Source organism: Pristis pectinata, chromosome 19, assembly GCF_009764475.1.
Source record: "Pristis pectinata isolate sPriPec2 chromosome 19, sPriPec2.1.pri, whole genome shotgun sequence".
Taxonomy (NCBI): domain Eukaryota; kingdom Metazoa; phylum Chordata; class Chondrichthyes; order Rhinopristiformes; family Pristidae; genus Pristis; species Pristis pectinata.
Window position 1 is genome coordinate 40,616,164 of NC_067423.1, and position 17,949 is coordinate 40,634,112.

General features: G+C 46.9%; 2 protein-coding genes across 10 annotated transcripts in view; one reads left to right on the forward strand and one right to left on the reverse strand.

Annotated features, from left to right (window-relative positions):
• Nucleotides 1-11,614, forward strand: part of plekhg7 (pleckstrin homology domain containing, family G (with RhoGef domain) member 7) — a 60,782-nt gene extending 49,168 nt beyond the window's left edge. For 4 of the 6 annotated variants that reach the window (XM_052033902.1, XM_052033900.1, XM_052033901.1 and 1 more), the window contains 7 exons: nt 824-998; nt 4,630-4,745; nt 8,104-8,197; nt 8,296-8,375; nt 8,735-8,891; nt 10,629-10,726; nt 11,251-11,434. In XM_052033902.1, the coding sequence (XP_051889862.1) occupies nt 824-998; nt 4,630-4,745; nt 8,104-8,197; nt 8,296-8,375; nt 8,735-8,891; nt 10,629-10,726; nt 11,251-11,358 (828 nt within the window). In that variant the 3' untranslated portion in view covers nt 11,359-11,434. Of the gene's footprint in view, nt 1-823; nt 999-4,629; nt 4,746-8,103; nt 8,198-8,295; nt 8,376-8,734; nt 8,892-10,628; nt 10,727-11,250 lie in introns of all 6 variants that reach the window. The other 2 variants (XM_052033904.1, XM_052033903.1) reach the window with 2 other exon arrangements.
• Nucleotides 11,615-13,606: 1,992 nt separating this feature from the next.
• Nucleotides 13,607-17,949, reverse strand: part of eea1 (early endosome antigen 1) — a 92,127-nt gene continuing 87,784 nt past the window's right edge. For all 4 annotated transcript variants that reach the window (XM_052033533.1, XM_052033532.1, XM_052033531.1 and 1 more), the window contains one exon: nt 13,607-15,449. In XM_052033533.1, coding sequence (XP_051889493.1) covers nt 15,327-15,449 — 123 coding nt within the window. In that variant the 3' untranslated portion in view covers nt 13,607-15,326. The remainder of the gene's footprint in view (nt 15,450-17,949) is intronic.

Consider the following 17,949-nt stretch of genomic DNA (forward strand, 5'->3'; position numbering starts at 1 on the left):
CTAGCGTACCGAGTACAGAGTTCCCTGAAAGTGGTGACACAGGCAGACAAGGTGATGCAGAAGGCATATTAGCATGTTTGTTTTCATCAGACGGGGCATTGAGTACAAGAGTTGGGATGTCGTATGACAGCTGTACAAGACGTAGGTGAGACTTTGCATCCCAACTGGAGTAACTGTGTACAGTTCTGGTTGCGGTACTATAGAAAGGATGTGATTAAGCTAGAGAGGGTGCAGAAAAGATTCACAAGGAGTTACCGGGACTGGAGAGCTTCAGTTATAAGGAGAGATTGAATAGGCTGCGACTGTTTTCCCAGGAGCAAAGGAGGCTGAGGGGTGACCTTATAGAGGTTTATAAAATCGTGAAGGGTGTAGATAAGGTGGACGGTCACAGTCTTCTCCCCGGGGTCGGGGAGTCTTAAACTAGAGGGCATAGGTTTAAGGTGAGAGGTGAAAGATTTAAAGAGGACCAGAGGGGCAAGTTTTTCACACAGAGGGTGGTGGGTGTGTGTGGAACGAGCTGCCAGAGGAAGCGGTAGATGTGGGTACAGTTACAATGTTTAAAAGACATTTGGACAGGTACATGGATAGGGAAGGTTTAGAGGGATATGGGCCAAATGGAGGCAAATGGGACTAGCTCAGGTAGGTAACTGGGTCGCCATGGACAAATTGGGTTGAAGGGCCTGTTTCCTTGCTGTATAACTCTATTATATTTCTTTAATGAATATTACCGCTACACGGCCCGATATTTGCTGTCGATGTGCCTTGCCTGCTGTACCGTGCTGCTCCTACAGAAGTTTCCCTCTGTTTTCTTTGCACAAAACAGTGGTGCGAACAGAACGAGCAATGCAAGCGCCTGCACCTCTCTGACCTGCTGGTGTCGCCGCTGCAGAGGCTGACGAGGTACCCCCTGCTCCTGAGGAGCGTTTGGAACAGAAGCACTGATGCAGCAGCAAAGCAGGAGGTGGAAGCCATCATCAGACGGGTGGACAATTCTATCTGTGAGTGCACATTCCCAGCTCCAGGGCTGTCCCCTTAACTCGTTGTGACTAGTGGTCTCATTGAGGGGAAACTTGCTAGCTTGATGGGAGATCTGTGATATCTTTAACCATTTCGCATTGGAAATGAAGGGCACGTCAGTCACGTGAAAGGGAAGACGAGCAGTTTCACCTTGTCCAGAGCTATAGGACAAGAGGACACAACCTCCTGAGGAGATAACTTTGACTCTTAACGTGTGGAAACATTAATTCAGTGTGGGTGGTTGGTCAATGGACAAGCTTCCTGCAGGACACCATTGAGTCATTCACACGTAAATAAGACAATGACAGAAAATAATGTTTTGAGATACAATATATGACTGACTTGAGTTATAATGTGCAGTTAGTGAGGCCTATTTATGAAGAATAAGGCAACACTGAGCTGCCCGTCACAGGGCTCTCCTCACCCCTCAGTCTGTTGAGAGTTTGAACTCAGTTTAAAAGCAACTGCGACAGGTACCTAAATCTGTTCACTCAGCCTGTACAGGGAGGGGCAGCGCCGACTCTCCACGGTCAGTGTAGCTGACTCCCCGCCAGTGTCCTGGTAAACTCAGACCTCAGGGTGACTAAATGTGGACCACAAACGCTTGGCGGAGATTGACTACAGTAATTCTCAACAGCTCCTTTGTAATTTGTATCAGTTGTCTATCAGGATGGCGGAAGGTGAACTCGATGGGCATTGATTCAAAGAAGAATGCTTTGATCTTCTGCATCATTTAAAGGAATTCTAACTCCTCCCAAATGGCGGGAAAGGAGTGGAGGGGAGCAATTAAAATGGAGTATTTTCACCTCCTGTGTGTTCCCTGTTTAAGTGCTGCTGGTTTACAGTGTCCCGTTCATAAATGTAAATCAGAGACCATGACATGCCTGTGCTGTCTGCTGTGTGGAAACACCACTGCTGTCCAGGATGAATATGATGCCCCCAACTGCCCCACCACTTGGCTTCCCTGTTGGCCACCCATAGTGTGCTTTACTCCTGTGTCCGCTCCTTCCAAAACCCAATAGGTGCAACGAGACTCTTCGTTATTTAAGTGGACAGTTCTTCACTCCAGTCAAACAGAAGTTTTCCTTCCCTTTAGTTATCTTGTTGTAGCCAACAAACAAACCTGCTCATAAAGCTGAGGCCCAAGCGACTGCAGATGCTGGAATCTGGAGCAAAGAATCAAACTGGTGGAGGAACTCAGCGGGTCAGGCAGCATCTGTGGAGGCAGAGGGATGGTCGACAGTTGATTTTGCATGTTGATAAAGTTTATTTTTTTGTTAATGCCCATGACTTTTTTTCCTGCTCACCTGCCCTAACCTGGAGGGTTGGAACGTAAGACTGTAAGTAGAAGCAGGCCCCTAAGACTGTCTTTACCATTTCGTGAGATCATGGTTGCTTTCATATCTTTCCCCACTCGATTCCCACATCATCCCAATGTCCAATAACCTCCACGTTTCTCGAGGTTCAGCCTTGAGTACATTCACCAACTGAGATTCCACTGTTTTCTGAGGTGGGCAATTCCAGAGACTCTCCCCCACTCTCAGAGATGAACATAGAACAGTACAGCACAGGAATAGGCCCTCTGGCCCATGACGTCCAGGCTGACTATGATGCCAATTTAAACTGCCTGCCTACCTGCCTGCACATGGTCTATATACCTTCATCCCCTGCCTGGTCACTTGCCTGTCTAAATGCCTCTTAAATGTTGCTATCATGTTCGCTTTTCTCTTTGGAGAGAAGGAGGGTGAGAGGTGACTTGATAGAAGATGATAAGAGGCATAGATCGAGTGGACAGTCAGAGACTTTTTCCCAGGGCGACAATGGCTAATGTGAGGGGACATAATTTTAAGGTGATTGGAGGAAGGTACAAGGGGGATGTCAGGGGTAAGTTTTTTACACAGAGAGTGGTGGGTGCGTGGAACGCACTGCCGGCTGAGGTTGTGGGGGCAGATACATTAGGGACATTTAAGAGACTCTTAGACAGACACATGAATGATAGAGAAATGGAGGGCTATGTGGGAGGGAAGGGTTAGATAGATCTTAGAGCACAACATTGTGGGTCGAAGGGCCTGTACTGCGCTGTAGTGTCCTATGTTCTATATCTGCTTCCACCACCTCCCGTTCCAGGCACCCAACACTCTCTGTGTGTAAAAAAAACTTGTAAATCTCCTTTAAACTTATCCCCTTTCACCTTAAACCCATGCCCTCTAGTATTTGACTTTTCCACCCTGGGGAAAAGACTCTGATTGTCTACTCTATCTATGCCTCTCATAATTTTACGAACTTCTATCAGGTCACCCCTCAGCCTCTGATGCTCCAGAGAACACAGTCTAAGTTGGTCCAATCTTTCCTTATAGCTAATGCTCTTCAATCCATACAACATCCTGGTGAACCTCCTCTGCACCCTCTCCAAAGCCTCCACATCAGTCCTGTAATGTGGCGACCAGAACTGGACACAATACTCCAAATGTGGCCTAATCAAAGTGTTATACAGTTGCAACATGACTTCCTAATTTTTATAGTCAGTGCCCTGACCAATGAAGGCAAGTATGCCGTATGCCTTTTTTAATCACCCTGTCTACCTGTGTTACCACTTTCTAGCCCAAGATCCCTTCAAGTCTCTAAATGTTAGTTAAAAATAGCGGATGCCTTATCCCGCATCCACACCCCCGGTTCTAGATTCTTTGGCAACAGGAAGCAGCCTCTCAGTTGCCACTCCATCAATCTCTCACATTCTTCTAAACTCCAGAGAAGATAGCCCCGTTCTGCTCACCTCGCCTCACCTCACAGGACAGTTCCCTCATTCAAGAAACTACATGGACCACTGTAAGTCCCAAATAGAGTGGTCGGGAAGCCTGTGTGGTGGGGTGGACTTGGCTTGGCATTAGATCTGCGGATCCAAGACGGCCTCTGCTGCCTCAAGGCCTCTTGACACAGCTTCACTCCACCTGGCAACTGAGGAACCCTCCTCCCCTCCTGTGCTCTGAGTGGTGCAGCCAGGAGATTCTTTGCCTCACAGCTCCAGAGACCCGGTTTCAATCCTCACCATGGTCACTGTCTTGTGTGGAGTTTGCACGTTCTCTCTGTGACCGCGTGGGTTTCTCACCAGTGTTCCGGCCTCCTCCCACATCCCAAAGACGTGGGGGCTCTTGGGTTAATTGGCCACTGTAAATTGTCCCCAGTGTGTAGGTGAGTGATGGAATCCGGGGAGAGTTGACAAAGGATGTGGGGAGAATGGGAAAAATGGGATTAAAGTAGGATTTGGTGTAAATGGGTGGTTGACGGTCGGTGCGGACTCGATGGGCTGAAGGGCCTGTTTCCATGCTGTATCTCTCTGTGACTCCGTGACTCGCAACACTGCCAACAGCCTTCCCTTGGTGATGTGACCTCCCCACCCCCTCCCATGGTCATCTGCCACTTCTCATCCAAAGCTGGTGATCAGCTGATTGGTGACCTCCCCACTTGATCAGCCGAGGATTGCCGCGTGATCCGGGGGGGGGGGGGTTAGAGTCAGATCCCATCAGTAGCTTCAGCAACTAACCGTGCCTGGAATAATACCTTCCATGTGAAAGTTGCTTATGTTGATCGATTTCTTTGTGTACTGTGTGTCAGGTGATCTTGAGGGGAAAGTGAAATGGCTGGAAAGGATTCAGAAATTTCAACAGCTCCAAGAGATTATTGTTTGGCCTCCAGTCTGGGAAAGAAACAAGAAAGCCTTTGTACCTGAGGTGGGTCTGATCTCTGTACCATTTTATTGCTGCCCTACACAGCCACTGCTCATCTCTGCTTAAATCCTTGGTTTGGTATTGGTATTGGTTTATTATTGTCGCTTGTACCGAGGTACAGTGAAAAACTTGTCTTGCATACCGATCGTACAGGTCAATTCATTACTCAGTGCAGTTACATCGGGTTAGTACAGAGTTCATTGAGGTAGTACAGGTAATAACAATACAGAGTAAAGTGTCACAGCTACAGAGGGTGCAGTGCAATAAGGTGCAAGGTGCAAGATCGTGAGGTCATAGTCCATCTCATCGTATAAGGGAACCGTTCAATAGTCTTATCACAGTGGGGTAGAAGCTGTCCTTAAGTCTGGTGGTACGTGCCCTCAGGCTCCTGTATCTTCTACTTGATGGAAGAGGAGAGAAGAGAGAATGACCCGGATAGGTGGGGTCTTTGATTATGCTGGCTGCTTCACCAAGACAACGAGAGGTAGAGAGTCCAAGGAGGGGAGGCTGGTGTCCGTGATGAGCTGGGCTGTGTCCACAACTCTCTGCAGTTTCTTGCGGTCTTAGGCAAAGCAGTTGCCGTACCAAGCCATGATACATCCAGATAGGATGCTTTCTATGGTGTATCGATAAAAGTTGGTGAGAGTCGAAGGGGACAAACCAAATTTCTTTAGCCTCCTGAGGAAGTAGAGGCGCTGGTGAGCTTTCTTGGCCATGGCATCTACGTGATTTGACCAGGACAGGCTGTTGGTGATGTTCATTGATTTGAGCTCGTGTTAATTTCTATGCCTTTATACAAACCCACCATACCTGCATTTACTTTACCTCTTGTTTCTGATGTGGTCTTTGTACGTCTTCTCCACACACTCCCCACCCTCCCTCTAGGTGAGCTAGCCTACCTCCAGCCCAGTACTCTGATGCAGCTCACAATCTCCCCACCATTCCCCTTGCCTTCTCAGTTGAACACAGTCCAGAGCCTGCATTACTAAGTTAAATTTAAACCACTCAAATACCAGGATGCTGCCTGGATTGGAGAGCATGTCTTATGAGGATAGGTTGAGCGAGCTGGGGCTTTTCTCTCTGAAGAGGAGGAGGATGAGAGGGGACTTGATAGAGGTGTACACGATGAGGCATAGATCGAGTGGACAGTCTCTTCCCCTCCCCTCACTGTTCCATCGGCCCACCCCACCTCCATGCTTCACCCTTTATTTCACATTGCTGGGGCTCTGATGTACGAGCCATTTTCTTCCTTCCTCTCGAGACGGTTCACTGACACAGTTCAAGGCAGAAGTTCATTTTGTGATTGATGGGAATTAATCTAATTGTTCTGTAATAAAGCGCCAGGAAAAAGAATGCCATGAGATTAAAAATAAATGTAGTTATCTGGTGAAGAAATATTTCACTTACTCTGAGGGCAAACCACCTTTGAGGTTGAAAGATTGTAAATTAATCACATACTGTACATGTTACAGCCTCTTCTGCCACAAGAAAGTGTAACCAGACATAGAGGGCAGTTTGGGCAAGAACATCACAGATTGAGGTTTTAATAAGTGTATTAATTCAGTTTGATAAGCTTATTTCTTAATTTAAATGGTCTTTTGGCCAGTTGAATTGTGCTGTTACTGCCAATTGTCACTGTTATTTCTCATCCCTTTTCCAGAGTCTCTCCCCAACTCCCCCACCTCTCATCTAGTGCCATCTTCAGATTCCACCCCCTTAGCCAAGCATTTAATCACCCTTCCAATGAAACACGTTCGGTCTCACTGCTGTGGTAAAGACACCATCTAAATGTTTTCATGGTATCTAAGTGTTGTCAGCCAAGGTTCATTCGCTGGGCCTTGGAATTTTTCATCTCAGTGGTGAGAGGACAACTAGCTTGGAAATGCTCAGATAGTCAGGCAGCATCTATGGAGAGGGTAACAGGGTGCACATTTCATGTTAAATATACTTTGTCAGAGCCGGTAAAGTGATAATGCAAGCATGTTTTAAATGGCAGAGAGGGAGGGGTGTGGAACTAACAGAGGCTGCGTCTGTGACAGGGTAGGACCAAGGTTGTCCGGGTGACCCAGTTGCTTCTGGTGCCATCTAAGAGAGGGCGGTGGATGAGGACAGTAGAGAGTGGGGAGAACCAGCGGCAGCTGTGGGACGTAGAACGCCGCAGATGCCGGAAATCTGAAGTAAAAGAGAATGCTAGAAATACCCAGCAGGTCAGGCAGCCTCTGTAAAGGAGGAAAACTGAGTGAATGTCACAGGTGGCTGACCTTGCATCAGAACTGGCCCGTTCTGCCACAGACAGGGAAGGCTGGTTTTCTGAGATTCAGTGTTGAGTCCCAAAGGCTGCAACGTGCCCAGTCAGAAGATAGGTGCTGTTCCTTGAGCTTACACTGGGCTTGACTGGAACAGTGTGGGAGGTCAGAGAGGCAACTCCAGCACATACACGGGTTGGTAACTCCACACCGGACTTCGTGGGGTATTCCATTATCCTCTTCACTCTCACACTACTTGTTAGCTACCTGGCGTCTTTTCAAAAGACGGTGCTTCACCAACGGAGAGACCTTCCAGCTTCCCACACACTTATGCTGCTTTTCCAATCACTTTTTATTCTTGCTTTAATTGTGCAGGGTTACTCTAAGGTTAACATCAATAGATGGGTTCCACTGGCTAGAGAGGCGATAGCCAGAGCACCCACAAAGGATAATCAGAGCAAGAGAGAAGGCTGGGGGGGGGGGGGGGGGCGTGAACAGGCTAGAAGAAATCTCTCTGCATAGAACAGTGCAGCACTGGACAGGCCATTCGGCCCACGATATTGTGCCGAACTTGAAGCCGATTTATACCACATGTCCTCTTCCTGTGTATCATCCATATCTCTCCATATTCACGTCTATCTAAAAGCCTCTTAAACTCCTCTAAACTGCCTGCTTCCACTACTACCTCTACTAACCCACTCCAAGCACCTACCACTCTGCATCAAAAACTTGCCCCTCACGTCACCTATAACCTTCCCCCTCTAACCTTAAAAGCAGGTCCTCTGGTGTTTGACATTTCTACCCTGGGGAACAGATTCTGACTGTCTACCCTATCTATACCTCTCATACTTTTTAAAAACCTCCATCAGGTCTCCCCATGACCTCCAAAGCTCCAGGGAGAACAACCCAAATTTGTCCAACCTTTCCTTAAAGCTCATGCCCTCTAATCCAGGCAGCATCCTGGTGAACCTCTTCTGCACCTTTTCCACAATCTCCACGTATGTGTGGGATCCCCAGATGTCATGGAAGTGCTCTCAGTAAAGCCTCACTATTTTTGTGGAAACACTTAAAATGTTAGATATTGGTCTGATTTTACCCTTCCCAATTCTTTGCAGAGTCTTCGCTATCTGTTCAAAGACAACAGTTTAGAATGTCTTCTCTCACCTGCAAACAGACAGCTTTTATACGAAGGAAGATTAACCCTTGCAGGTCAGTGTTACTCATTCCAGATCGGAAAACTAGTTATGTTCATATCAAGTATGTAAGATAAAACTGTTTCTAATTAATACTTTTTTTTTTAAAAACAGGAGCTACAAAATTCCTGGATGTACATTTGTTTCTTTTTGATGATTTACTCTTAATCACAAAGATTAAAAATGCAAAGAAGGTAATGAATTACTTCCATATAAAAACTTGAGAAATAGGTTACCAGTTTGCCTCGGTCATTAACAGGTTACAATGACAAGCCGGATCTATTACCCTTCTAGTTCTGAGGCACAGCACCGGTTGCCGACCATTGCCGAGAATGGTGGGACAAGTGGCGTGGCCGGTAGAGCTGCCGCCTCCCAGCTCCAGTGACCCCGGTTCAATCCTGACCTCGGGTGCTGTCAGGGTGGAGTTTGCACGCCCTTTTAACTTAAGCCGTCAGTAGTAAAATGAGGGAGGGAGAAGTGGAAAATGAACGTGACACGTGGAAGTATTATGAGGATATGTTGTGGCTAATGGGTTGATGATTTTATACTCCAGCAGAGAGCCGCAGCCCTAGACACTGGGTTCAGAAGCTCCTCAGCCAGTCCTGAACTGCAAGCCATGGTGAGGGATGGAGCTGTGTGCTGTATACTTGAACAACCCATTCCACTGGACAGATTAATGCTGAAGAACATCGATCCATTCCACTCAGCTGGTACTTTTTACTATTTTAACCTCTCTCTGGCGGCATTCCACTAGAGCAGTGGTGCCCAGTGCATTAGTTACACAGAGTTAGTTTAGAATCCAGATTTGGCCAATTGAATGTCTGATTAGCCAATAAAAATCAGTAATGGGTGCCATCGTTGCTCGTGTGATCTCAGTGCTCATTCAGACATAAGCTTTACCCGCGTGTACATCTAGGCAGAACATTAAGGTGGAAAGCCGTGGCTTCCTGAGGACCGTCAGTGACGTCTGCTGGGTTTTGCTGAGGGAACGGCTGTTCACTGCTAAGGAGTGGGCAGAGTAATAGTTTTAGGACATTCCTTCATGATTGTCCTTCAATACTGATGGCATCACGTACACAACACCCTCAAATATCACAGAACCAGAAAATACTCAGCAAGTCAGGCAGCATCTGTAGAAGGGAAAACAGTTAACGTTTCAGGTCCAGGACATTTTATCACCAGGAAGTCAGCAACCACAATTAGAAAATGGTGTTTAATCTACACTATTTGCTTAAAACTGAATAGAGCTTTACACAAAGTCACAAGTGTTTTACTTCCATTGGTTACTGAGTGGTGAGAGATAGTTAAGTAAACACACAAGTGAAGAGAGAGAAACAAAGGACCGTAGATGCCGGAATCCAGATGAGAAACACGATGATGCTGGAGGAACTCAGCAGGCCAGGCAGCACCCGTGGAGAAAAGCAGGCGGGTCAACGTTTCGGGTCAGGACCCTTCTTCAGGACTGAAGATAGGAAAAGGGGAAGCCCAATATATAGGAGGGAAAAGCAGAGCAGTGATAGGTGGACAAAAGAGGGGAGGTGGGGTGGGCACAGGGTGGTGATAGGTAGATGCAGGTAAGAGATAGTGATAGGCAGGTGCGGGGGAGGAGGGGAGAGCAGATCCACCGGGGGATGGGTCACAGGTAAGGAGAGAGAGGGAAAAACAGGTAGAAAAAAAGGGCTAGGAAAGGGAAGAAGAGAAGCGTGGTGGTGGTGGGGGGGTGGTGGAGAATTCAATGTTCATGCTGTGAGGCTGCAAGGTTCCAAGACAGAAAATGAGATGCTGTTCCTCCAGTTTGCACTTGGAATTCCCCTGGCAGTGGAGGAGGCCGAGGACTGACGTATCAACAAGTGCCTTTACCTATATTATGTGGGTGTGTAAGGTGTTTCCAACTAAACTTAGTGCTTGTGGGTAAAACAGTATTGCCATGGCTTCCTATCAGTGACATCTACTGGGTTTTGCTGAGGTAAAGGCTGAGTCATTGTTAAGGAATGGGCAGAATAATTTTAGGACATTCCTTCATGGTTGTCCTTTATACTGATAATCCTATTGATGGTATCACATATACAACACCCTCAAGTATCATTCACAAACCACACCCACAGTGGTACAAGTGAGAATAACAAGTCAGTCATTGTTCCTTACTAACATGAGAAACCTTCCCCAGTTTAGAGACAAGGGCACAAGAACGCTGCCGACTTAGACACGTGCAATTCTCAGGGGTCTTGCTCAAGCAGATGTGCTTTTCCCATCAAAGAGCAGTCAGTTTAAAGACAGGTCAGGTTAGCACATCTCTGTAGGGACAAGCATTGCTGCAGGTGAAGAGCAAATCCATGATAAGCTTCTGCAGTCCACAAGCACTGAGAGACCAAGTGTTGTTTAGACCCAGTATCAGTCTGTTCCACTTCTCCCTTCACTAACCCTGTACCATGTTCCTTCTTTTGCAGGGTGTGGACTGCGTGACACTTTTCTAATGATACATCAGAACAGATATCAGCAGTGCATAGGAATCTTCACACTTCAAGCACACTCTGACTCTGTTAAGGTAAAGTTAACTGTGAACACAACTAAATTATAACTTGGAAGAATTTAAGACTTTAAGCTCATGCCAAATGGGACGAGCTGAGATGGGCAGCTTGGTCGGTGTGGACAAGTTGGGCTGAAAGGCCTGCTTCCATGCTGTATAATTCTAAAACCAATAGATTTCAGAGCCCAGCAAGCTGTGGCGTGGCTCCCAACAGTGCGGCTAAGGAAGGCGGGGTGGGTGAGGTGTGGGTTGGTGCAGGGTCGTATAAAGCTTAAGCTGCAGCAATGTGTAAGAATCCCTGAGGGATACAGGGCTGGAGGAAGGGACTCAGTTAGGGAGGGGCAAGGTGAAGGATGGATTTGGAATATGATCATTCTCGGAGGCAGTGTGTAGCAGAATGAGTGTGGGGCTGATGGGTGAATGGGACTTGATGCAGAACCAGATACAGCAACATTAAGATTCTTGAAATAGGAGGAGACGGCTGTGTTGTGACAGGACAAAGGTGCAGACACATCAAGATAAACATGGTTCTATTCTTTCAGAAAACATGGATGTCACATATCGAGGCAGCATCAATCGCATACAGGGACATTATCGACCCTCCTCGGCCCCCACTGAGATCAGCTGTGAACGAATCGTCAGAAATTTAACTCCTGCTAAAACTAGGCCAGCCACAAACTCTACCCACTTTCCCAGGTCTGTTCAGTGCATTTTGGGGAAAAAAAAATCTACCTCTTGCATTCAATTTTGAAAATACTTCTGTTTGTTAATAAAATTAACAATGCTTTTTAAATATTTGTTGTTTTAATATTCCTCAAGAATAGTAACACACTAGATTGTACTACTTCTGCATGAATGTTGAACTGTGGCTGCCTGTATCTCAGTGAGGCTGAGGACCCACTGCCACGTTGTTCTGTATGAGCCGGTCACTGATTTGTGTCCCAAGGTGTTGAAGATGGAGGACGTGGCCAACACAATGGAAGGCAGACGCAGACCAGCTGCTGCGGACCCAGTGGCTAATTGTCAAGACCTGCTCCCAATGGTCAGTCTATTCCAGCCTGCGCACTTTAGCTTCCTGTCCCTGGTCTGCTCCACTGAAATAATTAATCGATGGGCACACAATGCAAGCCTCTGTTTATTTTGAAAACCCCCGAACAGGTCTCAGACTTCTCATAACTAATGTACTTCAACCTGGGAATCATTTCCCTGAGCTGCCCCAGCCCAACCCAATCAGCCAGCTAGGAGGGGACCAAAGTGGGATTCAACACTCCAGGATATGATCCGCCCAAGAGCCCATGTATTAATGGAATAGTGACCTGTGGCCTGTACCAGCTTCAATAGTACAACCTTCTTCTAGTCTCTCTCTTCATTTCATAGCACTATGCCACCACGGTATATAAATACAGTGCCACCTGGGTCCTTGCCCTCACAACAGCCTTCCACAGTGCGCTGCTACTGGAGGTATCGTGTTTACTCTACCACCACCCCCCCACCCCCCCGCATCAGATTGCACATTTCGGTGAACATCACTACCTGTGAACTGGCTTCTTTGTCTGACAAATCCAAATCTTCTGCTGAAGCTTCTACTCCTCTAAGCCAGAAACTTACTGATCAAACCTCTGGCATCATTGTCCAGGTGAACTGTAACAGGATCTTGTCCTTGGGAAACACCAGTAACTAGCCTCCTGTAGTGTAATGGTTCTGGAACTGGACCAGCAGATCAAAGGTCATGAATGCAAATCTCATTACAGGCTGCCCCCAGGTAATGAATGGGTTCCATTTTCACAGACTTTTTGAGTTGATTTTGTCCAGAAGTCTGAAAATACACAAAATTCACTTGATACGGTAATCACACCTTCACAGTGTTGGAATGAATGGCATTAACAGCAAATAGGACTTAAAGTACAATTACTAAAAAGGAGGGAGAGAGAGAAAAGTAGTTCCATTGTTTGTAGGAATGAAGATGTATAGATATGTTGGATTTTTGTATTTAATTATGGAAGCTCATTTGAATGTAGGGTGTCCATGAGTCAGGCGTTTGTAACGTGAAGATGGGCTGTATTTGAGTTAATTTTCGCAATCGACTACAATTGATCGCCTGCAGATGTGGAGGAGACAGATTCCACTGAGGCCTTCAAGGAGGAATTGGGCAAGTATGTTGAAGAAAAAAAATTACAAAACAATGGAGAAAGGGCCGTGTGTGGAAGGTGCGAGTTGCCAACAGAAATGACGGGCAGAATGGCCTCCTGTCTGTGACGACCCTGCGATCTGTTGAGTGGCGGGCCAATGCCAGCTGTCAGAGGGGCTGTAGAACCCACCTTCAGTGATGCCGGCAGGAATGGAAACTCACCATCCCGACCCCTTCGTGGGCCACCTGCAGCTCCAGCCCACGAGGTACCGGTCAAACCTTGACACCCGAGGCTGATGTGAAAGTTCACATAACTTTTACATCAAGTAGCTGCAACAGTAAAAGGCAGGATGGGCAATAAATGCCCACTCAACCACTTCCCAAGTGTAAAAATTTCCACAATTCCTTTCCCAGGGTCTTTAACCTTCTTCCCCTCAACTACACCAACTGCAATCCCTCTCCCCACCCCCTCCCACCACACAATCATAAGCTACAGAACCTCAACACAAGATGAAAATCCATGAAAACAGTTTCCATGACAGCTTAAAACACAATGAAAAATAAAAAATAGCTGCAATACCAGAACATGAAGTAAAAACAGAAAATGCTGGAAACACTCAGCAGGTCAGGCAGCATCCGTGGGGAGACAAACAGAATCAACCTTCCCTGTTGAAGACCCTCTGTCAGAAGTGGGGAGGAGAGAAACACGAGGTTTTGGAGAGGATTTTAGATGCTTTGCATTATTATATAAAAAAAATTAGAAGAGCTGATTTACTAAACAATAAATTTAATTGTGAAGTGGCACCATTTTTACTATAAACAGATTACATGATCTTCATCCAGTAGTGAGAATTAAAGCTTTGAATTATCTATACACAAGTTCACATGATAGTACTGAAGTTAATACAATTTTTGTACACAATTGCCTATTATTCACATCACTTTGTTTAAAACAATAAGCCTGAAAGCTACTAGTTTCTGTTACAGGCATTTCATGCAGGCATCAGAACTGAGCACATCAGCTCCTTGCTTTTCACCATCCAGTGTCAGTGTGATCATACTTCTCTCAAGATTACTCCACTATTAACAGAAGAGTTTTGTAATAGAGGAGATGGATAACTGATCCAGAGTGGGTGCAATGTTTGTGTACAGCAACATGACACTACTCCTGTGGCAGGGTCTTGTGGATTTAGCAGAGATTTCTTTTGGCAAGTCACTGATCAAGTCCCATTAAAACAATCCCCTTTTAATTGGTTGGCATTGAGGGTAGTGGGGTTTGTACATGAAACAGAAATAATTAAGTAACTATGACTGAAGTAAGGAAAATATAAAGCAAGCAGCATCTGGATAATGTTTTTAAATATTCAGTATTGGCTCTTGCATCGATCTCAGGAGAAAAGCCCAGAGAAAGCACCACACCTTCAATTTCAGGCCGAGTTTAATACTGTAACATAAGAGGCTGTACAACACAGGCAAGGTGCTGGACTCGTACAGGTGACAGCGCTATGAGGAAGGGAATTACAGTGGAGGGAGGGGAGATTCTGGAGCAGCAGGCTCCTCCTGTGCATGGCCACTGCAAATCAGTGATGGGCTCTGTGAAGACGAGCAAGCTGAATACAGTGGCTGCTTCCGTTTAGCCACAGACACAAGGTGAGTCGGAGGCACCAAAAAGCCAACCCCAGCCCCAGTGAAGTGACACTGGAGATGGATCTGCAAACATTCACCTACAATCTGTCCTGAGGCAGGGAGGGGCACAGTGACCAACAGAAATGAAATAGGCACCATTCCCCTCACTCAGTCAATGGACTACTTATAGAACAATAAGAGAAAGGTTGTGACAAAAGAGAATAGGAACTATTCAAAACCAGTTGACATCAGTTGTACAGAAAAACCAAGCAAACAACCAGCTCTAATCACTCTATAACAGATCCATAGGTGAACAGTTAACATTTGCTAGACATCAGCTGAACAAAGCCTCTGCACAAGAGAGCAGACTAGGATTTCTCCTCATTGCTCAGCTTCCAAAGGGGAGCCATGGAGCACAGAACCAAAGTATGTTCTTTGCCCAAAACTTTACAAGGTGGCCCTAGTTTTTAAAATGGTTTTACATCAGATCGCTCAGTGCAATGAAGAATCCCAGTATGTTTACAGTCATGTCTGTTCATGGTCTCTGCTCCAGTGATTGGATTAAAGGACTTCCAACTCTGGAGAACAACTGCCCATTACAGATCAGACCAGGTTTCCACCTGTTAGATCGGGGAGGATATATAACAGCTGTAGACCCCCTCAATGCCACCTAATTTTATCAATTCCATGTGCTCATGCTGTCAAAGTAAACCAAGAACCAGCAGTGCAGAAGACTCCCAAATGATAGCAATGACCTGCCGTAGCCAGGATTTATCACACCTTCAATATACATCCCTCATTAAAAATACAAAGCGTGTGTAAATACAGGGGGAGGAGGTGTAGAACTCGCCGTCTCAGGACAACTCATCCCTGCAGTTCGTTGTAACACGTGTCACAGACTCGAACAGGCTTCTTTGAGGAGGGGGTTAAGGCATTCCTGGCAGAACAGTCAGCACAGAAAATGTTCCCGCAGTTTCTACAGTGGTGCTGCAGAAAGAAAGAAACAGAGCTCTCAATAAACATCCAAATCTGCTCCACTGCTTAACCTGTCATGTATAGGGCATGGGGCAGGAGATGATCCAACACCCAGAGCTCAGCCCATCTGCACCTCCACTCCACACCCTTCAACCCTTTGCCCAACAACGCAGAGCTCTGCGCAACGAAGCGCAGGCTGCCTGTTCTCTCGCTCAGCGCCCACGCTCCCAGTGCTCTCTATCGCTGGCAAGTTAATAAGCTCTCACTGACAGGCATCGGCAGATCTAGTTTTCAGAGAAGGGAACAGCTCCTGTAACAGAGAAAGGAGACTCACCAGACTAATTCCTGGGACGATGGGGTTGTCCTGTTGAGAGAGGCTGGACAGTTTGGGTCTGTATTCCTTGGAGTTTAGAAGAATGGGGGGGGGGGGGGGGGGGGGTGACCTTATTCAAACATACAAGATCCTAAGGGTGTTTGACAGGGTAGACATTGGGATGTTTTCACTAGTGGGAGAGTCACGAGCAAGGGGAAACGACTACAGGTTAAGGAGGTAACTACCTGCCGGTCATAAAAATTGAGGTACATAGAAATGTCTTCTCTCAGAGGGTGGTGAATCTCTGGAGTTCACTGCCCCCGAGGGTGGTGGAGACCAGATCATTGCATATATTTCAGGTGTGGATATAGAAATATTTGAAAGATGGAGGAATTGAGGGTGATGGGGAACCGACACATCAGAGGAGCTAAGACCAGCATAGATCAGCCATGATCATACTGAATGGCGAGACAGGCTAGAGGGGCTGAATAGCCTGCTCCCGCTCCTCGTGTTCACAAAGACTGCAGCACACATGGAAAAATATGGAGTAGGGGTCGGCTGTGCTCCCCCAACCCCCGAGTCAGAAGGCTGTGGGCTCAAGTGTACCGGCTACAGGTAATATGCTCGGGCTGAACCGGTGGCTTAGTCCCTGTGGCTCAGGGTTGAAGGGTGATCTAATACAAGGTATTTATGATCGATTAACGAGGATTTGACAGTGCAGAGGTAGAGAAACTGCCCGCTGGTAGGGAGGCGAGTGGGAGAAGTTCAGAACCAGGGGTGTAATGTTGAACTCACAGCCTGACTTGAAAGGTGATGTCAGTAGGCACATTCTCCTGGTGCTTACTGGATCTCTTAGGCAAAGGGACATTAAAGGATTGAGATACAGACCAACCATTACACTGATGAATGGCAGACTGCAGGCTCCAGGGGATGAATCGTCACCTCTTAAAATGGAGGACAAAGGAGATCAGAGAATACACTGATGGTAATGAGGAAATGGAGAGGCAGCGTGTGCTGTTCCAGTGACACAGATGTGGATATTAATATTGCAGTTTCTCCTTTTCTCTGAGAGAAGTTCCGCAGGTATGGTAGTGTAGCGGTTAGCGTAACGCTATTACAGCACCAGCGACCCGGATTCAATTCCTGCCGCTGTCTGTAAGGAGTTTGTACGTTCTCCCCGTGTCTGTGTGGGTTTCCTCCGGGAGCTCCGGTTTCCTTCCACATTCCAAAGACGTACGGGTTAGGAAGTTGCGGGCATGCTATGTTGGCACCGGAAGTGTGGCGACACTTGCGGGCTGCCCCAGAACACTCTGCGCAAAAAGATGCATTTCATTGGGTGTTTCGATGTACATGTGACTAATGAAGAGATCTTGTCTTATCACCTGTTCTTCTGAAGTATTTACACTCACCACCTTCTCTGCTGCTGCCCACTTGCATCTGGAACACTGACCTGAGCCAGGGTAGGGGAGAGTGCCAAGCAGCACACCGTCTGCACTGGTCGATGAGCCTCACAGGGAAGGAGAGCTAAGCAATCACTGAGCAACCCCTGCATCCCAAACTGTCCCCGTGAGCGACCAATGTTGGATTATCTCCGTACTCCTTCAACATCAAATCACAACTAAAGCAAAAATCAGATTCAAAGCAAATGCTCTTCAAACAGAGTGCCTGAACCGATAAATTAAACGGAATGGCTTGCTCTCAAACATTTCCCACTGCAGATCCTGGCCCAAAGGAAAGGCAGGGTAAATTGTGGAGGGGAGGAGAACGCCTGGTAATTAACGATAAAGGCACATCAATAAATTGTCTTGGAGGTGATGTAGTGTGGATTTACCAGCATGAAGGCTAGACTCCAAGAGCTAGTTACGTCATGGGGTTAGAGCAACTAGGCTTTACTCCGGGGAATGGAGAAAGCCAAGAGGTGATGTGATTGAGATTTTAGGTGTCAGGAGCAACTGATGGAGGGATGAAAAACACGACGATGCTGGAGGAACTCAGCAGGCCAGGCAGCATCCGTGGAGAAAAGCAGGCGGTCAACGTTTCGGGTCAGGACCCTTCTTCAGGACTGAAGATAGGAAAAGGGGAAGCCCAATATATAGGAGGGAAAAGCAGAGCAGTGATAGGTGGACAAAAGAGGGGGGGCGGGGTGGGCACAGGGTGGTGATGGGTAGATGCAGGTAAGAGATAGTGATGGGCAGGTGT